This window comes from Limanda limanda, chromosome 16, assembly GCF_963576545.1.
Source record: "Limanda limanda chromosome 16, fLimLim1.1, whole genome shotgun sequence".
NCBI lineage: Eukaryota > Metazoa > Chordata > Actinopteri > Pleuronectiformes > Pleuronectidae > Limanda > Limanda limanda.
In genome coordinates, this window is record NC_083651.1 from 18,199,723 (window position 1) to 18,222,701 (window position 22,979).

At 41.3% G+C, this 22,979-nt stretch overlaps 1 protein-coding gene across 1 annotated transcript in view; it reads left to right on the top strand.

The window, feature by feature from the left end:
* The first annotated feature begins 1,615 nt into the window (after window positions 1–1,615).
* Window positions 1,616–22,979, top strand: part of map2 (microtubule-associated protein 2) — a 31,335-nt gene continuing 9,971 nt past the window's right edge. Inside the window, exons 1-12 of the mRNA XM_061088454.1 lie at window positions 1,616–1,826; window positions 8,851–8,940; window positions 9,083–9,157; window positions 11,390–11,605; window positions 13,423–13,725; window positions 14,787–17,759; window positions 17,878–18,120; window positions 18,286–18,420; window positions 19,312–19,373; window positions 20,888–21,026; window positions 21,401–21,457; window positions 21,644–21,951. Of these exons, the coding sequence (XP_060944437.1) occupies window positions 1,616–1,826; window positions 8,851–8,940; window positions 9,083–9,157; window positions 11,390–11,605; window positions 13,423–13,725; window positions 14,787–17,759; window positions 17,878–18,120; window positions 18,286–18,420; window positions 19,312–19,373; window positions 20,888–21,026; window positions 21,401–21,457; window positions 21,644–21,951 (4,812 nt within the window). The remainder of the gene's footprint in view (window positions 1,827–8,850; window positions 8,941–9,082; window positions 9,158–11,389; window positions 11,606–13,422; window positions 13,726–14,786; window positions 17,760–17,877; window positions 18,121–18,285; window positions 18,421–19,311; window positions 19,374–20,887; window positions 21,027–21,400; window positions 21,458–21,643; window positions 21,952–22,979) is intronic.

Genomic DNA, 22,979 nt, shown 5'->3' on the forward strand with positions numbered 1-22,979 from the left:
TTCTAGTCTTTATTTCAATTCTATTCTGTTCTGTTATTTGTGTGCAGAGAGTGAGCAGTATATTGGATGCACATTGGGTGGGTATGTAGTGACTAGTGCTCACTGTAGCACTACATCGGTCTTATAGGCTGCAGTTATTGACTCCTTTTTACTTCAGCAGACTTCCTTTTAGTCTCGGGGTCTCTGTGGACTGCAGAGCTAAATGACTAATTGCTCTCTCACACATACCCTTATGCACAACTACAGAGGCAGCTTGGCTCATGCTTGGAGTACAAACTGCCACAACCCTCTCGTAAAAAATGAAATCCCTTTCGGAGTATTTCCTTTAGATAGTGTTTGCATGTGTGCTAACGATTGTCTTTTCCTCATTCAACCCTTTGTTTATCTCTCGTTCTGCCCTTTCACACCAAGACCACATTCATTTTGGAGTTTGAAGGCCAATATTGATGTTGTTATAGTATGACTGAAACAGCCACGAATTATAATCATGTGTTGATATCCCTGTCAATGGGGAGAAAGAGGAAGTACATACAACAATTTGCAATAAAACTTAATCAAAATGGCCAATAGACTCATCCGGCTATCTCAATTATTCACAACATACAGACTGAGTTAAGGACCCAACATACACACCCCTGTGTATTGATCTCAAGGCTACATAAGACCAATTAATCTCTATCCGCCACCATCTGCACAGTTCAAGAGATCATTGAATCTTGCTGCCTTTCCTTCCTCCATCATGTGGGCTGATCAATAGTGTATCCCTCTTGCTGGTGTTTGAGCTCCTCTCCACATGTTTCTGATCAGTCATAAAACTCAGATTGGGTTTTCATACACATGTTAGCCCGACAGCAGGTGTGTTTCCATCCAGCAGTTTCAACATTTTCAATAAGCACATTAAAAATACCTGAGTGTTAGATATTCGTAAAGTTCGTTTTTTAAGAAATGGTGAAATTGAAAATTATGCAGTAAAAAAATTATGATGCACAGAAATCACTTGACTTAATGTCAACTTAAATAACACAATATGTCTCAATGTCTATCTAATTCAAACTATTTGTCTAACATCAGACTGGATCTTGCCAGGTTGATCAGAGCCGACCTACCATCCCAACAACCCTGAGTCATGCAATCCGAGGTCTGCTGTTCATTTTTTTATCCAGTTGTGATTTCTCCCTTGGCTACTGGTTGTGTGAGTCATTACACTCACAAATCAATAGAATTTCCTCCAATGGCTGTCACCTGCCCGCCTACATCCAAGGGCAGTATTTCTCACATCCACCTTCACACAAGCACAGATTTGCTTTCAGAGTTGTTGACAGGGAAGCTGAGTGGAGTTGCAGCACACTGACTGACTGACTGACTGACTGACTGACTGACAAAAAAAGATTATGGGAATGTAATTGATGCTGCGTGTCCTGGAGTCTCCTCTGGTCTGCAAAGTATTCAGTCTCCTCTGTGTATCATTGCAAACATTACAGTGAATAACACTAACAAGCCAGGTTCTGATCGTGCCTCGCCTTCTCTCCTCCCTCCGTCTCTTCTTCCCATCTCTTAGCCAGAAGGAGAGACCCCATCCCTCGCCCACCCTCCCCTGCTGCTAGCTAGCACTAGCATGGCAGACAGTCGAAAGCCAGAAGACGGTGCCCCCCAGTGGGACCCATCAAGAGGACAGGAGCCCGCTGGCACTCACGGAGCCAATGGCTACCCTTCCTCAGCGTTCAGGACCTGCCAGGCTGGCGGCGCCCACTTGGCCACATCCTCCTACTCAGCCAGAGAGAATGGCTTCAATGGGGAGCTCACTGGTGCTCCTGCAATAACTGCCGGTAAGAAGTTCTCGTAATTTCTCTGTTTTGCCTAATCAGTGGCTCACCTGGCATCTACTTGAATGTAAGTAGATTTGCAAAAAAATCGGGATGTGAAGAGGTCAGTGGGTACATTACATTGTAATCAGTGAAGATAGGTGGAAATGTTTGCGTATATAATTTGAGGGCCTTGTTTTTTGAGTCATCATTTTTACATAAAAAGTCATAAATTTGATGGTGCACTGCATGATTTTAACTTTAAGCATTTAATGCCTTTATCATGGAGTCGACAGTAAAGAGAAAGATGGGGAACGACATGCAAAGTCGAAAGCAAGGCACAGACAGGTGACGTGGTTTATGCTCGCTGCTTCAAAGCCATTTTACCACCAAGGCACCTGTAAGAAGTCAACACGATTTACTTTAAAACTAGTAAGGCAAGTGCAGACATGTAAATGTGCAGTATACCCATAACTGTGTGGATTAAACCTGGTAAAAAATGCAAATCCGGAAGACAGTTGGCACCCAGTAGAGGCGAGGTCTGACGACCAGATTCAAAGCAGTGTTGAGATGCACAAAGAAGGGGCCCTCTTTCTGACAACCAAGTTGCAAGCCCAAGCAAAACTCACAGTTAAGATGGTTGAATCTCTTCAGGTCAGATTATTCTCATTATTAATTTGGAATCTTGATGTAAACCGAAAAAAGGCTTTGTCAAAAGTAATTTGAATCTGTAGAAATAGCTGTTGTAAGTCACGGCAAATCAGATCAGCAGTTTGATAACAGCGATGAAAGTCCACACTAGAGTTTGTCTGCTGTTCTGGTTGTGTGAGTGTGTTTGTGTGTGTGTGTGTTCTTTTTCTGTCTCCTTGTGCGTGGCCTTACACTCAGTCCTCACTAGAATCACATACTGTTATTAGCGGTGCTGTAATTAACACATAAAATCTCTCTATCTACCCCCAGCTCCCCACCACATCCTCATTCACACCAATGGAAACAAGAATTATAATCTACCAATGGTGTAACCATGGCAACGGCTCCCCTACAATTTACTTTGCCAGGGTTTTTTGTTCTTTTCGCCCTGTAGCTCTTAAGCAGGCAATGATAAGAGCCCAATGAAACATCTTTCTTCCACATTATTAGGACTTTACTAAAGCTAGATTTGAAGGCTGATAACAGTGTTTTTAAGTGAAGCTGCTTATTGAAATTTGACAATTTTTATGGCACCAATGACGATCTTTTGTGACGTATTGTCATTCAGTCATTTCATGAATTTTCAGGAACATTTTGCAAATTTCATAAATACAGATCTGTTGAGATCAAATTAAGTTGAGTCTTATCTCTGCATGTCTGCTATCTGAATTCATTCCACTCTGCTCTGACTGGGTTGGGCCAAAATAATAATTTTCTTTGGTTATCCTATTAGATGCCTTAAGAAACGTGGGGATTAAATTTCCCCTGGATTTTTTATATACCATACATAGTACTGTGTGTTCTACCCAAACAATTAAAATGTTACAGTGCTCTTCGGCAACCTTCTTGTGAACAGTGATGCTCTTTTTGGGAGCAGCCATGCATCATGTTGTCTTTTTAACTTATTGGTCATTTTCTGTTGTGCGTCTGGAATCCAACCTCTATGGAAAGTGGACATATATCAACACCCTTGTACATTAAAAGACGATTAAAGCGATTGTTTATCTGTTATCACGTTTATGTTAGGTAAGAATGAGTCTAGTGGGTATTAGTCATAGTTGTCCCTCTGAGGTTTCTGAAAAATAAAAGGTCAGTACCTCTGCCCTCACAAAGTAGATCAAATCTTTGCCACGTGTGAAATGAATAATATTTGGAATCACATGTTATCCAAGTTTTATATTTTATTCAAATGAAACTGACAATCATGGATTTATAGTATTCCACTGATGGGAAGGGAGCTGTGCCTCTGCTTTACTTTATTGTTGTCCCACGTATGACCAATTTTGATCTATAATATTATCTGGTAGCATAGCTTGACTTTATTAGAACATGATGAAGATGTCATAGTTGAAGAACTGTTCTAAAATATAATCAGTGTTTGGTTTAAAACACATCAAGTAATAAACCTGGTCATTATTCAGACAACATGACAATACAAATTATATTTTTTCTGTGAAAAGTAGTTACACCTTCCTTCCCACTCCAAAGTTAGTGCTTGAACCTGATGATGAAGATCGTGGAATTTAGTGAGAGTCAGTAAAAGTCCTCAATTTCAGCAAATCTCTCAACTGTCTCTAGAAGCAAACACTATTCTGAAAAAGTGGCAGATGCACAATGGTACAAAATCAACTAAATGAATTGGTCCAAAAGATGACCTCCCTCCTGTCCGATCAATGTATCTCAACATGTTTTTTAATCATGTGTATAGAAATGACATGTTCTCTGCAGCTGTGTTACCAAAGCGTTGTTTGTCTGCAGAGAGTCCTGTCAGCATACATTAGCATTTCTCCAGAGCAGGGCGAGGGGGGGGGGGTATATTTGGGACAGGATGGGTGACAGAAGGGCTGATGCTGGCCCTCAGTGAACCTTCTCTCCCCGTGAAAAGCACTTCAGACACAACAAGAACGACTGAAGCACAAAATTGCCCTCTTGACTTTCTCTTTAAAATGAGGTTGAGGAAGCCAGTCAGCCATGCTGTGGCTGACTGGCTACAGAGTGGTCAACAGAAAGATGTGGCGAGAAGAAGAAAAACAGAGGGAGCTAATAGAAACCATTAGACCACGTAAAGTTATTGAGCTGTTTTTAATCTTTATTTCTATCAAGGAATCTCTTGTGTAGTATTTGAGATAGCATAGCCTGGACAAGATTCTTTGTTGTTAAATTCCTATCCCTCAATATGTTGAAGGGTATAAAATAGAAAATAGGTTACACAGACATGTCTCTTTGTATGTTAAATAATTTGTCTGACTAGACAGGGATAGTTTGAGAGAAGTAGATTCAGCAGAGAAAATAACTGTTTTCTTTGTAATGCACACATTCCTATTCCCTCTTTCAACCCCAGGTCAATATTACCCACAGTGCATCACAACCACCAACACTTCTGTTGGATTCTTATGTTACAAGTGGTTGATGTAGGCCTGAGCTAGCCTCGGGTAGAGATGTCTTTCTAACGCCACAGAGATCTTAACTTTTGCTTCAGTCTCAACCTGCACTGACTTAATTGACATCACTAAATACGACTTGTGTGTCTCTGCACGTGAAAAACCATAACCTGAAACAATGTTTATTTTTCTTTCTTGATAGGAAAATTACAGCAACGTTATCAGGAAATATCTCCAAATTTGTCAGGATTTAGTACATTATTACAAAATGCACCCATTGTTAAATTCCTTCATAGTCTTAATTACATGTATCATGTATCAAGTCAGATATGATGTTAATGGGATTATATAGTGTGACCAAGCTGAATGGACTACATCGCACAATCAGGACTTTGGAGTTTCCATCATGCAGATCTTGTAATTATGAGATAGAGATCTATAATTATAAGATTTTCCTGACGAGTAGCATCTTGTGGTTAAATTAAAAAATCATGTGACATTCCTCTTTCTGTCAAGTTTTTTTTTTTAATGCCACATTTAGTGAATGAATATGATTATGCCTTGGAGTCTTTGTTTTAAAAAAGAAAATAGAGAAAATCTGGTTTGCTAGTTTTTTCATTAACGTTTGTATTCACATATAATAGATTTACTATCAATTGGGTCATGGATCAGAAAAATTTGAGGAACAAGGTCCAGCTAAGACAGCTTCAGAGGCTCAGAGGCTGAGGCATCCTCGGCGTGTTGCTGGCATCTGAATTGCATATGGACCCAAGTCATCAGCCCACCAGCTGTCTGTTGCTATGGCAACCTTTTTGGCTTTACACATTTTGGTTGCTGGCTTGTATCATAACCAAACGACACTTCTGCTCCCGCTGTGCCCTTTCAGTCCTACTGTGCCTGTGTGAGGGTATGTGTGTATGTGTGTGTGTGTGTGTATGTGGTGCATTGATTTGGGGCTTACAGTCGGAGTCTCTGCTCAGAGAGAGAGAGGGTGCTTTCAGCTTCAGTCTTTCTAATCAGGTAATACACACTTTTTACTTCGCTGTGAGAGAATGTCTGTTTCTATGATGTAGATCCACAGATGTGATGCATCTTCTGTACAAATGCCCGTTTGTGCTTTTGGTTTATTCTGTTGTTGAAGCCAATAAAAGGCAAGTGGCGATGTCAGAACTGCTTAGACCGGATTTGTTTTCATCACTGCCTCCTCGCTGTGTGGATGTGACAAGGTCACTTTTACAGTGATATTGCTTTGTGATTGTGCATGTCTGGGGATTTGTTTGAGAGAGTTAACAAAGCACAATATCTGGTTGAAGGTAGTGCCCTAAAGTCACTTTATGAGCGTGTCTGAAAGAGATTATATGTATTGTACTTTTAGAAAAAGCCTAATATATTCACCTTTCTATTAATGTCAATCATTTTCTTTCAAGAATAAATTCTGTCAGGGTTGCGAAACCTTTAATTGTTAAAGACGCAAGTCCTCCTCATCTGAAACGGGTTAGCAGTGTTATGTTATCTGTTTGATTATTTCAGCTTTACTTCCTCAGTTCTGTGCTAATATTTAGAATAGCCTCTGTATGTTTTGCTTTGTACAAGAGACTTGTCTTCGATGCTGAAAGTGATCAGAAAATCGGAAAACTCATGTTTGAACTCTCCTCTCATCAGATCGAGTGAGCTAGTAGGATATTTCAGGAAACATTTAGTAACTGTTACATAAAGCAGAGAATGTTCCTTCTTCACACATCATCACTCACTTTGGAGGTGTTTTCTCACTCATAAAAGGGAACCAGTCACAAATCCACAGAGTTATTTCCCCCCCAGGTCTCAGCTTTATGGTCTTTTTTTAGTCGTTTGATGCTACACGCACTGATTGTGTTCCACAGTATCATCGATGTTCCAGGATGGGAAGAAAGGGTTTAGTCTGGAAGCAGTAAATAAGCCGAACACATTCACTGCACTCTGCTACTGAAAATAGAAAATGGCTGCTTTGAGTTGGTGAGTGGGCTGCATGTGTTAAGTGTTCCGGGAAGAAGTGTGTATATAAGTGTGTGTAATTGCATGTGTTTGTATGCCTTGTTGAGAGCTTGCTTTTGTTGATGTGTGGGTGATTGTGGAAAGATAAATGTCCTGAAACAGCAGCAGTTAAAGCATCACTGCCTCCCAATCCCACACAACCACTGTTACTATGCAAATGAACGCAGGTTTGATTACCACTGTGCAGCACGCATTATATCTGGACAACACTCAAACTGGCTCTTAGATTTAATAGTGGTATTAAGGGTCGGTCGTGGTTGAGGGGATAGAGCAGTCATCCTCCAAACAGAAGGTTGGCAGCTTGTATCCCTGCCCATGCAGAATTGTCCTGGTGCAAGATGCTTAACCCCGATTGGCCCCTCATAGTTGAATGCACTTATTGTAAGTAGCTTTGGACAAAAGTGTCAACTAATTGACATGAACTGTAATGTAATTGAGGCAGAGAGATGTAAGAGACAGATACAGATGTGGGACATTGTCTCTTTTGTTTAAATATTTGGGTTAAAAGCGCCTTTTATTAAAATGTATGTGTACATAATTACCACAGATTTACTTCTCTCTTTAAGAGTCACTAACTGTTTGCTTGTGGGTCTCAGCTTGGTCACATTCATCTCCATATTTAACACCTGCTGCCCACAAGTGTCAGACTGTGTTGACGGCCTCTTTCTAAATATTGACACGAGCACCACCATGAAAGGTTTAAACGCAAAATTACTTCAATTTCTTGCAAAAGACTAAAATTAACATTGCATTTTATTCATCTGCAAACTTGAAGTGTTTTTCTTTCACCACATTAGCTAATTGATTTGTTGAATCGTTTAGCTTCTCCTAATTGCAGGAAAAGGAAAAGCAGCGGAAAATTGGAAATGCAAATTGTAAAGAAAATTGTCCTTTTCAATGCCTGATTAAAATCTGTATTAATACGATGTGTAAATACAGTTTATCCAATCCAATTTACTTCTCTTTTTAAACTGCATTAAAAAAGGTATCTTTTTAATTATTTATTTGTGAACTATTTTAGGTATTTTTAATTATGTTCTTACAGTTTTTGCTCATTGAAATAATTTTGATTTGTATTGTAGTCCATTTATTTCTAGATTAATATATAAATGTATTTGTTTGACATGTTTTTATGGTAATATTATTGTAAACATATAATTTCCGTGACACTTTGTTCGCCATTAAAATGTAAAAAAAAAGCAGAATCAGTAGTAAACAGCCAATGTATTTTTAGTCTTTGAACTGCCGCAGAGTGAATATTACTGTATAAATGTAAGATCCATAATTTTTCTGAATCCAACATTCGAAGAAACATTAAATCGTTGCAAATATGATATCTTTTGCCTCTACTAGGTGAAGATTGTGAGAAATGACCACATGTTATAAAAAGAAACGTCTTTATCACAAACTGTGAGTCAGTCAGTTTGCAAGGATGATGGGTTTCCATGGTGACAGCCTTCAACAGCAACTTGAGTGTTCTGGCAGTTATAATAACACTTTCTGCTCCTCTCTGGCTTTCTACTCTTGAGTGACATTATTAAAAAAAGCAGTGTTGTGAAATTGATGGAGTCTTTTCCCAGCCAGTCTGAACCAAACTTATACCTTAAAGGAGCTGCTTGTAAGATATTGCTGTTGCTTCGTCTGACTTATGCGTAAAACATCACTATGGCACATAAATCCTTTAAGGGGGGTTTCAGGTGTTCAGATTTTCTCCTTTATCAAACTTTTTGATTGCAAGTCACTAGTCTGACATCTGCCCTGCAGAAATAGGGCTTTAAATGCAACGATGGTGAACGCTCCACCTGTCTTCGAAAACTTTTAAACTTTTCCAGCTTCTTAAAATTGACGTCTCTCTGTGTGTGTGTGTGTGTGTGTGTATGTGTATGTGTGTGTGTGTGCGTGGCTGTCTGTCTGTCTCTCTGTGTTTGTGTGCATGCCTCTTCCAGAGCAAGTGTCGGCAAGGATTGTGCAAGAAGTGACAGCAGAAGCTGTGGCAGTACTGAAGGGAGAACAGGAGACCCAAAGGCTGCCATCGGGTAATACATACACACACACACACACACACACACACACACACACACACACACACACACACACACACACACACACACACACACACACACAGAGCCATTTGCAGTATTTGATTTATATGTCGATACTCTCTACTTCTGTTTGCAGTTGAAGACACCACCAATTTGCCTCCCTCTCCTCCCCCCTCACCTGCTGCAGAACCCTTTGGCCCTCTGGAACAAGGTAGGGCCAATGTGTTTATAGGAGTACGTCTCTAATGGAGGAGTTTCCTTCCTTCACATGACTGTAAATTCTGGAGGTTTGCGATCGCCAACACATTGGGGTACTGATGTAGGTTGGCCCTGTTTATGCTCTTCAGCTCGTCTCAGGACATGCCCCATCTCTAAGGGACAAACCGCACATTGATAACCTGTACAAGAAACATGAACATATGAGATTTACCAAAAGCAGGAAAATGATTTCCATTTTTCAGACATCCATCAATTCTGAAATCCTGCTTCCTCTTCCTCATCGTACACCTGGGACGGATACACGTTGTATCTTCATTGTCATCACCATTTATCTAAAAAGGAAAGAAGGGCTCACATACATGTCCACCCTGTTATGTAAAGTCTTTATTTCCCATCCTCTTCTTCCGTTTCCATTTTCTAACCTCCATACCTTGCTGTCTTCCCACACACTAATATGACAGCCAATTTCGGTAACCCTTCAACTTCTCCTTGTCTGTCTTTTTCAGTTGGATGATGTTTTAAAGTTTTGCACTTCAAATTATAGTGTTGTATTGTCATCGTCCACTCGCAGTCTTTTATTTATGTGTTTGCTATAAAAATATATATATACGTTACTTGCAGAGTTACCGATTTTCTGGCTAATAGGCTACTGAAGTCTATAGTAACAATCGTAAGGCGGAAAGCACTCTGTTGAATTGAAGTATATAATCACTGAGTGATAGTTGGCCTTAGCTAGTTAGCCTAACCAGGCCAACTAGCACATAGGTAAGCATCACATCAACTAGCCTTACAACATTATGAATGCCACGCTCTGAATGGCAAAAAAATACCTCGTTAAAAAACTCAACAGAATGTGTCTTCGGTATCTTATTTATCACCGAAATGCTGTTTGTCTCTTTATTTTTGACTTCCAAATTTAAGCTTTGTAACAGTTTTTGTGAAGCTACCTGCAAGATATAGTCGTACCTTGTACCAAAAGTTAGGTCGGCTGTTTGTTTGGGCTTTGTGGTTTTTATGTCTGCTCAGTCTTGGCAGGAAAGTTATGAGGAGAGTCATTAGTCGGGCCAGCCATGCATTAAATTTAAATAGCCTGTTCTGTCATTTGTACTGTATGAGAAGTAACAAATCCTAGATAAAAGGTTAAATCATGCAGGGTGTGGTGTAACTGGGTTCTTGACCAGATGGAGTGATAAAGAGGTTCAGTTAGTGGTGTGTTGTTGTATCTATAGACACGGTACAGGACAAGTAATGAAAGGCTTGGTCATCGTCAGGTCTGAGAGGTGGTGTTCTGTTAAAGATGACCTTCTGAGATATGCCATGGTTTTACTGTGGCCAGCTGTTCGACTGGATCCAGAGGTTTTTTATACGTAGATGTTTGTTTGTGTTCTAGCAAAGGCAAAACATGTGTTACTTATTTGGTTACTACAACTACTGCTATATAGTATAAGAACAGTTTTTTAAGAACCTTTTGTGTATTTTATTTAGGTTCAATCATCCATATGTTTGTGTAGATTTAGTGTGATATACTCACTTTGTCGGTCTTAGAGTATGGCTGGTCCCTGAAGCTTGGTCATCTTTGAGTTGCTTGTCATCGTGTCCTTGTCAGTGTCCTGTGTGTGTTGTGTTTCTTTCTTGCTCTCACTCATACCTTATCTGCTCCTTGCATTCCCCTATCTGGTGACTTTCTGTTTTTGTTGCCTTTTTTATCTTTATTTTTATCTCCTCAAGCTTTATCTCCCTCTTTACTGCCAAAAATTGTCCAACTTAAAATTTTACTTAAAGATTTATCAAGGAGAGAATTTGGTATTTGTTTTTACTCTTCCTAAAAATCCAAAGCCCACAGCTATAGCTTAGGAGCTAAATCAAAAAGTAACAAGTAAACACATATATACATTTGTGCCTTTGTTAGGAAACTATACTTCCACCAAAGCATTTTTCCTAAATGTTTTATCAGAGATGCCATAAATCCTAGATTTTTGTAAATAAAATAAAATGAAATAAATAAAAACATTTATAAAAGAGGGACATTTCCACTATTTACTATTAAATCTGCAAAAGCTTATATGATAAATCACCTTTAAAGTGGACATTCTTTGGCGTGTTCTCCATTTTTTTGTCGTCTTCTACTTTTCTTTTATCTTTTATCCTCCTCTTCACTCTCTCTCTTTCAGTCTGTGTCCAGATTTCCCTCCAGTTCTTCTCCTTGTGTCTGTCTTGTTTGTAGATGTAGGGGATGAGGAGGAGGCGGGCCCTCTCCGCTGCTTCCAAAATTCTCGGGAGAGGTGCAAGTTCCTCGCCCCCTCCATCTCAGTTTCCGTGCCCGAGGACGACCCCTACCACTCCGACGAGGAGTACTATGATCACCCATTGTTCAGCCCAGAGTGGACGCACTCGGGCGCTCGCCCCACAGGGCAGGCTGTGGCCTTTAGACAGATTGAAGGTGAACCACGCATGGTTCCTTTTGCCATTTCCCCCCCTCCATCTCTGCTCTCTCTCTTTCTCCCTTTTCTCTTTTAAACACAGATTTCCTCTTCTTCTTCTTCTGTGATTTGATCTCCTCCCTCCATTTCTCCTTCGTGCCGTCCTTCCGTCTTTCCGTCCGTCAGTTCGTCTCTTTGTCGGTCTTTGTGTGTGTTTGTGTCCTTGTGATGTTTGTCTGCTCAAAATCTGAGCACTTTCATGTTTTTTGTCATATTTAGTTTTTTTTATGATTTATTTCACCCAAAGCTGTTGCTACCTATGGTTACCATGCTGATGAGTCAAACACATGACATTGAGGTCTCACTAAAGTAGGACAATGTTTTATTGTGAAACTCTCAATGGAACTAATTCACTTTTGCTTTCAGACCACACGGCCCACAGGGTTACCTTTTCTGACTTGATTAAAGGCCCAGGTGGCTTTAATAGAAATTTCACTTTGCACAAATTTCTCTACCAGTCATCTACCACAGTTCTGTTTAAGTTCATTCCTATTACCTCTCATTCATTTAATTACACTGCACCTCGTCAGACCCTCTATACTCATCTTAAACTACTCTGACACTGTGGCAACAAGGACGATTTTCAGCTCCACATACTCACCAGCGCATAAACAAACATATAGTCTTATAAAACCTTCTAAACTACATGTATTTCTTATTTTATTCTCTTTTAAAATACTAGACAAAGGATGGTTGTTTTTAAATTGATGGCCCAAAGACGTAGGCAGAAGTTGCTCAGCGTATTTTCGCTTAGGCTACACAATAACATAACTTGGCCATCTGTCAGTTCAAGCCCCTAAATGCATTGTTATTATAATAAATATGTTGCTTGGACAGTTCATCACAATCGATAATATCCTCATTATTACCTCTGTCATTTCCCAATGCCTACACAGAGAAAAGCTGATTCCTTCAATACGTCTCCCCGAGCAGCTTTTCTTATATAGACCAGCATTAGCATAAATCTAAATGACTATATAAATTGCTTTATTTATCATATTAAGTATTTGTACACGAAACACATTCCAAAGAGTTGTCGAGAATATACCATTGCCTGTGAAACTGAATAATGCTTAAATACTGTTAATGCACACTGATTCTGGATCTTGGCCTTCTCTCGAAGCCCCCCACAACCCTCTTCATCAATTCTGAGAAAATCATCTTGCTGAAATATTTATTTTGATCAACATCTATATATGTCATACCCAGCGACATTTTATGCTAAGAGTAAAGCAGCACAGTTAAAATCTAGTCCATTCTATGTCAGAAATTTGGGTCACACTGGACCTTAGCTCCTAATAGTTGCATATTCTGAAAGAAGTGCTTTTGCAAGAGTTTATTTATGTTCCATAATTTATAAACAACCCAAGCCACCAAGGAGTTTGGTCAATTTGGATTGAAGGCTTGACTAGTGGAAGAGATGGAGAGAGGATTGTTATCTTTTTCTTAATCATACAGTCAATAAAAAAAGATAATGTATTTCCTAAATGAATGCAAAATGTCATTCACGTTTGAACTTACCTTAGTATATTTAAATGGATTCCTTTCACAAGGGTTACACTTAGCCCCCCAAAAAGAAACATACAAGCATATACAGAATTAAAAAAAAAACACACTGTATGTGTAATGTACTGTACCTATATGTGTGAACAGGCAAGCACTTAGTCATCTTTTCCCAAAGCTGAAAGTGTCTCGTCAAAAGTTGTGTTCTCACATAACCCAAGTCTGTGTTGCCTGTAGTCTTAATGTGTCCCCCTCTCACCCTGTTTTTGATAAGAAGAGACCATGGAGGCTCTTACAGCTGAATACGAGGAGGAGGTTGAAGAGGAGGAGGATGAGGAGGAGGAGGAGGAGGAGAGTGCAGAGGCAGCAGAGTCCGAAGCAGCTCTTGATGAGCAGCAATGGAGTGGGGACGAGCCCGAGCTGGACAGCCCCCAAGCTGAGCCCTTAGAGAAGGCAGAGGCCATAGACGAGGCTCAGGACGTAGACCTGGAGCCATCCGAAGCAATTAGTGCTCCTGCAGAAAGCTCTATGGACAGAGAGGAGGAGGAAGCAGAGGGTGAGGAGAGCCTTGAGACAGGTGTGTCCTGCCCTCTGCACTCCCTGCCTGCATGTTACAGCATTGTCCAATGTTTAAGAACACCAGATATGTCTAAGGGAACCCGTAAGCTTATAACATGGGCATTAAAATACAGGTGGAATGGCAAGTGATCCTCTCTGTGCTCTGCTGCGGCTGCAAGGCAACACAGGCTTGTTGGTGAAAAGAGTCACATTATTTTTAACTTGGTTTTACTGTGTATCTTTGCGCTTGCATTTTTCTTTTTCTTGCTGTGATCTTGGGGACGGGCATTTCATATTGGTGTGATAAACTGCTATAAGCCTACAGGTTTTTCATTATATCCAGACATGGCTTGGTGCTAGTATGCCAGTGCTATGCTCTTTTTCTAACCATCAACATGGATCACTCACATTGATATCATAATTCTGTGTAGAGAATTTGCAGGGTAATATGTGTTGGCTGTCTCAGGTTCATTGTGTTACAGTTGTTCTCATCAAGTGCTTCACTTTATTTTGTTTTAGTCACTGTTAGCTGGTGACAGCATGCAGCATTTCTCTGTCATCACCAGCAAGGCGCTTCTGTATTTGTGCCGATATTGTTTCAAATATGCAATGACATTTGAAAGCCATAATTAACACCTTAAATTAATTTGATGTTCACAAATAATTCTGACCAATGATACATTTTATATGGACAAGGTTAAAAATATTGAATTGCACTTTAAAGAATGACAGAAATGCTATTTCTTTTAGTATATGATGTTTTGTTTTAGTCACATGGATATCCATCCTATCTGTCATCGCTTGTTTCCCATAAATCAGCATCACAGTCTCCTCATGCCGGTTCCGTCACATACCATGCCATATCCTCATCCATCTGTGAATTGGTGGACCCCCATTAACTCGCCGTACTTCTTCAGTGATGGCCGTATCATTGTGCTGTAAGTTTCTGAGGACGGCTTTGCCTGTTTCTGTAATAATTGCTTTTTCAGTTCCTGCCTTAATATTAATCCCACTCGCAGCATGCCAAAGCAAGTCTTTTTTGTGTTGATGAAAACAGCCAACTTACAGATGTCTTTTCAGCTTTGAAGATGGACTCAGACAAGCAGGGCAGTGGGTCCATGAGCCCAGACAGCATTGGATCAGAGAAACGCCCGGAGGAGTTTTTTGAGCCCCAGGTTCAAAAAGGATTTTTTGCTGGGGAACGAGTTGTACCAGAGAGCCCCACAATGGATATGCCGTCCTTTGTACCTCAAACCCAAGCCAAAGAATCTGCCAAACCACTCACACTTCAGCCTACATATGGTGAGCCAATCACAGTGTCGGAGAAGCAGCCGTCAGTGGAGGTGGTGGAGTTCAGCAGCATTGCTGCGTCTTCTGATTTCTGTTCAATGGGAATCAAAGTTCAAGGGGAAGACTCAACAAGAGATGCAAGAGACAGATCTGGAATGTCAGCATATTTTGAAACATCAGCCACAGAGGCTGACAAGGCTCCACAAAGTAAGGGTGAAGGTTATTACGAACTGAGCAGAGCTGGCGAAGACAAGAGTCCAATTGATTCCAGGTCTCAGGAGATAAGTTACAGCACCCTGGCTGGAGCCCAGGATCAATCTGAAAGTAAAAAAAGTACGACAGATAATACTGGAGTGTTTGCAGTTCCTGACAGGAATAATGAATGCAGGCTGTCCCCAGGTAAACTGGCCTTGGAGCAGAGGAGTTATTCACTTAACATCACCATTGGAGCAATGGATCACAGTGGCCAAGGCCAACCCAAGCACTTCTCCCCACTGGCCACAGATATAATGTCATTCACTAGTGGAAGTCTAGATGAATCAGCAGAGTACCTCCCAGTTACTACACCGTCTGTGGAGAAGCCTCCATCCTTCCCTCCCCTGATTCTGGAGACTGCAGCCTCCATCACTTCAGATTCCTCATCTCCTCCAAGGACCTGTGAACTAGATTCAAAACCTAGCCCTGAACCAGTGTTGCCTGAATCACCCCAGCTCCACAAGAATACATATAAAAATGGCTCAGTGATGACACAAGACTTGCCTGAGATGCTGGACCTTGCTGGTACCCGTTCAAGACTAGCATCCGAGAACAATGAGCCAGAAATAATCAGAAGAAAGTCAATTCAAGCTGATGTCTCTGCCTTTGCTGATGACCCACTGGCTAGCCTAATTTCAGGGGAACAAAGTCCTGGTCCGGTAAGAAGTGACAGCCAGCTTGAGGAGATGGGTTATTGTGTATTCAGTGAATATTCAGGGCCCATGCCATCCCCTGCAGATATGTTTAGCCCTACAAACCCCTCTGCACAGGTCTTCACCCCCTCTGTTCTGCAGGAGAAAGTGGCTGAACAGGCAAGGAGGCTTGCAGTCAGAGACTCGTCTTTGGAGGATAGCATCCAGCAATTAGCAGCTGCTGAGGTCACTGAGGAGAAAGATCAGAAGCAGTTAGATAGAAAGGTTTCCACCGAAGAAAAAGTCAAGGAGATTGAGGATGGTCAGTTGACTAAATCTGTAAGTGAGCAGAAGAAACTGTCTCCCCTGCACAGTGAGTCTTTTGTGACCCCAACGGTCACAGTGACTCTAGAAGAAGGTGGGAGGTCAGTGAGTGAGACTGAACGACAGGCCAGTGGCGAAGGCTCAGCATCAGAAACCGAGATCGCTGACTATGAGAGGCAGATCCGCAAATTGGAGATGGAGGACAGACCTCTCAGCATGGAGGAGGAACGGGAACTGCAGGAGCTTCGGGAGAAGGTGAAGCTGGTCCACCAGGAGGCCTATGAGGAAGTGGATGCCGAAGATGTGTACCAGTTGACCGGCGTGGCCAAGGACCGAATTGCCAGACCTGTCAAAACTTCACCTGCGTCATCTGTGGAGAGTAACATCGAAGATGATAAGCTGCTCTCCCCTGTGCTCTCACCCTCCAAGCTCAAACAACGAGAGGTTTATGGCTCCCCTAAAAGATCAGTGTCACCAGTAGCAAAAGACGAGAAGGCTAATGAAGAATTACAGAGAAAAGTAAAAGAAGACCACGAGAGGGAAGAAGCTGAAAAGAAAATGAAAGAAGAGGCAGAGAAGAAAGCGAGAGAAGAGACAGAAAGGAGAGAGAAAGAAGAGAGGGAGAAAGAAGAGGCAGAGAAGAAAGCGAGAGAAGAGAGGGAAAGGAGAGAGAAAGAAGAGCGGGAGAAAAAAGAGGCAGAGCAGATATTGAGGGAAGAAAAAGAAAGGAAGGAGAAAGAACAAAAAGAGCTGGAGGCAAAAGAGAAATTAGAGAAAGAGAAGAAAGAGAAAGAGGAGAGAGAGAGGAAAGAGAAGGAAGACATGGAGATCCAGGAACGACTAGAGAGAGAAAAAATGGAGCGAGAGGAGAAAGAAAGGAAAGATCTAGAAGAAAAAGAAAGAATTGAGAAAGAAGTGAGGGAAAACGAAGCGAAAGAAAAAAAAGAGAGGGAGCTAAAAGAGAAGGAAGAGAAAGAGAAGATTGAAAGGGAACTGAAATTGAAGGAAGAGAGGGAGAAAGCAGAAGAGATGGCCAAAAAGTGTGTTGACAAACCTGGGGAGATAGCAACACAACCAGGTGCTAAAGCAGAAGTGGAGGAACAGGGAGGAGAGGAGGACATGTTGGAGAAACCAGGGACAGCAGCTGGAGCAGAAGTCACGAAGGAGATCTCTGAGACTCGTGCTGCCATTGAATCAGTGGTGACAGTTGAAGACGATTTCATCACTGTAGTCCAGACCATTGATGAAGCAGAGGAGGCGGGACATAGCGTTCGTTTCTCGGCTCCACCTGAGGCCGAAACCTGTGTCGCTGCCCAGAAAGATCAAGAGGAGGAGGAGGAGGAGGAGGAAGAGGAGGAATCTATGGAGTTGGCCCAGGAAGCTGAAATGGAGGCTGCCAGTCTAGAGGAGGTGGCTGACGTTCCTGAGACCTCTGCCTCCCTCGAAAAGGAGGCAGAAACCATAGAGACAGAAGGACAGACAGAAAGCTATGACAGAGATGAGACCACAATGGATGACTCCATCCTGGACAGCTCCTGGGTTGACACTCAAGGTGAGATCTCTTTGGTGGTTTTTGCCTGACTATAGATTGTCTTCCCCTTCCTTTCTTGCATCTACTTGTTTAATAAAAGACATTTAATATTGTTAAATAGTGTCCTGTTTTATTGCAGATGATGATAAGAGCATGGCAACAGAGCAGATTGAGTCTTTGTCCAAGGGGCCCAGCCCAGTTAAGAAGCCTGGTGTGGTCCCAAGCAAACCATCACAACAGAAGAAACAAGAGAAACAGGAGAAGCCATTCAAACCGAAGGCCAAAGGAGGGCGCCCTAGAGGTAGAATCTCCACACCAGAGCGCAAACCTGTCCGCAAGGAACCTGTCTGCATCCCCAGAGAGGAGGTCAAGAAGAAAAAAGGTTCTTGTTATTTTGTTTTCCATTTGATTTTCTTGAAGTCTGTTATATCTCAATAGCTCATGGATCAGGGCTCTTTAACTCCATATTTTACTGTTGTTAAGCATCTGTGTCTCTCTGCTTCTTGTTGTGTCTCTGTCGATGGCCTTGTTTTATCCGATCATGTAGCTGTGATAAGGAAGACTGAGCTGACCAAAAAAATGGATACTCACATTCAATCCCCGTCCAAGAGGACTTTGATGAAACCAGCAGGACGCGAGACCCGCCCCACCCACCACTCCTGCCCCAGAAGGAGACACACAGGTGACACAATCCCTTGGTCTGTCGCAGAACTGGTTCTTTCTGCGCTGCAGGACAATCACCACAAGACCACTTTTCGCTATATTTTACCTCCACTGTCACCTTCATTTTGTTTTTTTGGCATTTGTTTTGTTTTATTTGTTGAAGAAGTATGTTTTTGTCTTTCCATTTAAATAAAAAAATACTGTCATACTTGTTTCTTTGACTTCATTCACCATTTTGGATTTGTTTTGTGTTGTTTTTCTCTTTCTCTCAATGGGCTTCTCATTTATATGATTCCAAATGTTTTGATGCTCTCTTTGATAATCATGGACATGGTGGATGAGGTCTTTTTTTTCAAACCCTACACAACCTCTCTGACTTCTCAGTTCATGCACATCCACTCCACCACTTTAACCAGTTTCCCAGGCAACTGGTAACAAACGTTTTTATGTTATATGGCCCTGATGCTGTGGAGATGCTGCTCTGTACCAGAGGCGGTTTGCTCTTCATTTTCCCCTAGTGGACAAAAGTCTGTGTCAGTGATGATGAAAGCTCACTACGCGGCTGCTGCTCTGCCCCAATTAGATTATTTTAAAGGTTGCATTACATAACCCAATATCCCTCATTCTGTGTGATGTCTTGCCAAGTCTTTTCAGAACAGTGCTCTCAAGGGGGCAGCAACACGCTTCCATAGAACATTATATTTGACATGTAGCTTACACTGCCAAATTTTGGATTACAAAGCTGAATGTCTATATTTTTAGATTTCCCTTTAGGGATATACATATAATGAAAATCATGATATATTATCATAAATTGGGACATTTCAAATTTTCCTTTAAATATAAATGTAAGACATGTACTAGATTATGTCCATTTCCCTGAAATTCTGTTTCTCTCTCTGTCCCTCAGAAGCCCGACCAGATGGCCGTCAGCCTCTCAGTGTTGCAAGACAGTCTCATGACAGAGCATCAGTAAGTAAACACACCAGCCCAACAATGGCTCAACCTCTGGCATCAGAAACCTCCAGAGAAACACCGTATTGAAACGTTACTGGCCAAGAGCCTGAACTCCAGTTGGGTTTGTGTCAGAGCAACTAAATAAACATCGGTCAAGACAAATTAACCTTGAAGATCAAACCTTAAACCTGTGAGAGCCTCTTCATGGAAATGAGAAGAATGCCTTTGGAATACAGTGCAGGGATACAAGTGTGCAGCATCTCTTTATCATAAGCAGATCTGATGTCTCTGTCACCAGGAAACTGCAATTCCCAACATTAATTCTCTTGTTATCTCTCATAGTTTCTGGTGCGATTGATTTCAAACCATTAATTCCTGGTCCCCATATGGAACTGCAAATACTCCAGCTTGCCTTGTGCATTTTTAACTGTAAACACTGAAACACTTCGCACCACAATAATTAGGCAGAATAATTTTCTCTCTAATTAAGATTCATTAAGAAGTGTATTGTGTGTTGTGTAGTCTTCTCATGTGACTTCCATGCAACCTAATCATCTATTCAGACAAACACATTACATAAAGTCTGATTCAGAATCACTGCACGAAAAATGTCTTTTTTGTATGAAGACTTTTTCGTCGCATTTAATGAAAAAATCTTTTTCTACTTCAGATTTTTGTTAAATGTTGCCATTGTTGCCTTGTTTAATGGCTTTTTGCAAGCGTAGATGAGACAGATCCATTTAGAGTGTTGTTGTTTTTTTGTGAGTGGGTGTTGAATCACCCTGTGACATTTCTCCGGCGACATGTGGTCGTGATTCCATTTTGCTCTTCTCCATGGTAATGACACTTACTGTGTCTTAAATGTCATGTCATTACCGAGTATTGTGTCACTCTGAGCCCACATACACTGTATTTCACAACGGATTTGCACTCTATTTATGGTCTTTAAATAAATCTGTTACTATGCAGTGCAACTTGAAAACTTTGCATGGACACTGTATTTGTTTGACATTTAAATGGAAGAACATGCTTCTTTCATTAAAATGGTGTGTTCACAATGATTTTTCGGCAAACATATAATACCTGATGTTAATATCTTATTTCTTATCTTTTATATATCAGATCTTTTACATTGATAGAGCAGAAGAAGCACTGTGTTATTTTCACAGTGTATTGTGGAGCCCTGCTGCTTGCCCGTTAGGCTCCATTGTTGCATCATCTCAAGTGTCATGCCCATCGTTTGCCCCTAACAAAGATCCCCACCTCCATATCCACAGTGGCTACCTTATTAGACAGACCTCGTCCATCCTCAGCAGAGCCTCAGGGCTCTACAGTATAACACTGACTCATAGCCAAGGTAGGCGGATGTATGCCAGTTTATGCCTGGGAAAAACAAAAACACAATATTTTCACTTTCTTTTTGTTATATTCTGCATCTAAACCTGTTGTTTCACCTCCTATTAAAAATCTATCACAGCCACACTGGCCTAAGGATCTCCTTCTTGTCTCTGGTGTGTTTGGCTCAACAGGATGGTGGATCACGAAGCCCGGACAAGAAGTCTCTGCCGCGGCACACCTCCATTCTGAGTCGCCGTGGGTACCATGACCAGGAGGAGAGTTCCACCTCCATCACCAGCTCCGGCTCAACAGCTCCCCGCAGACCCACATGTAGGCCGCAGCTCCTTCAATCCACTCACTGTACAAAGTATCAGGGTTCAGGTGGCATCAGGCAGCACAGAACCAACAGCAATAACCTCCATCAGTCAAAATGTCACTGATTCAACCAATATTTCACCAAATGTTGACTTGAATGTTGATATTAAGACATTTTTTAAAGTTAAAAATACTCTTAGTGTATTATGGAGTGCTGTAGTGAAAGCAACATCATCTTGTCGGAATCCATTTGGATTATTTTAACAAGTCCGAGCTTTAATTGTCCAATTAGAGATTTACATATTTGGTATTCTAACCACAAATCTTTTTCCTGTTTCCTGTTTGTTCTTGGACCAAACTTCATCCCTCTCCTTTCTTGCTTTGTTTAGCGTTTCGCACTGAGATGAGGGCAGAGCACAGGACAGGACGAGCCCCCAGTATGACAGGTAGAATGGATTTTCTCTACCAGATAATATTCACAAAGGATTGTTGTATTGGGTTGTATTAGATTGTAAAGGTCTACTTAATCAACTGTTACATGGATGTGGGTAATAGATCTTGATGGGGTGATAACTGCATATTTCTTTCTACAAAACAAGTCCAACTTTAAGCCCCTTACGTTTCCCAACCAGTTGCAGAATCAATGCGCTCGCGTTCAGCTCGCAGTGGCCACTCCACTCCCCGCACTCCGGGGTCCACAGCCATCACCCCAGGGACCCCTCCCAGCTACTCGTCATCATCGAGGACCCCCGGAACCCCTCGCTCCCTCAGCTTGATTTCCCAGGAGAGGAAGGCGGCAGTAGTCCGCACCCCACCCAAGTCACCCGCAACCACACCCAAGCAGCTTCGCATCATCAACCAGCCGCTGCCTGACTTCAAGAACATCAAGTCCAAGATTGGCTCCACAGAGAATATCAAGTACCAGCCCAAAGGAGGACAGGTGACCCTTCACTCCCACACCCAAACACCTGTAGCTTCTTCTTACATGTTTGTCTTTCATCTTTGCAATGTTGCTTGTGTTTCTGCCTTTACTATATGTCTCTTATTTCATGTGATCAGAGATAGATGCCTTCAGTGAGATGTTTATTTATGTTAGTAAAGGAGATATGTCGATAGAGCACAGTCAGCCTCTTCTCAGGTTTTTAGTCTCCTACCACACTGTTCACATGATTCTGTTCTTGAACCACAGCGCAACTAAGGGTACAACTCCAATAAGAAGAAATGGGCAAACACAACAACCCTGCAATGTCTTAATTTATAAAAACTAAATATAGGACCAATGGTAACATTTTTAATACAAATTGTATTTAAGTGTGTTTAACACCATCTGCCTTCTTCTTCTGCTTTGACAGGCCTCCTTCTCTTCGACCTGTTTCACACTTTTTGTGTCTTTTACCAACTGCTCTCCACTGTTAGCTCAACAGTTATCCTGCTGACTCACCGAAGTGAAGACTAATGAATTTAGAAATAATGGAGGATGAAAAGAATATCAGCTCCCACAGCTATTAAATAAAGAATGTGCACAAATTTAAACAAAGATAACAAAGACTATTGCACAACTTTTCTTAACTTACAATGCATTTAATGTTAAGTTTCCCCAGGTCTTGAAGGTGTAAGGCAAAGACTTACTCCCAACTCTGCCGTTCCCTGAAAGTTTAGTTGCTTTCATTTTTGACCAGTAGAGAACCTCCCAGTGTTTGACCTATATTCAACTAAAGGGAAGCCATTTGCAGCAAGTGAGGTCACACATACTAAGTTGAAGTACTTCCTGTCCTCTGCATAAGATAAGAGCCCCAAGAAAGCTGTCCTTAGAGATAGGAAAACAAGATGAACCAAGCCAATGCAAAAGTTTGACTAATTATCAGGCTTTCCTCAAGTAAAATTGTACTTATGTTATTTCTTAAAATGTTCTTTAACTGTCCATTCTCAGGTTCTAAATTTAAACAATCAGAAAAGTGATCTGACTTT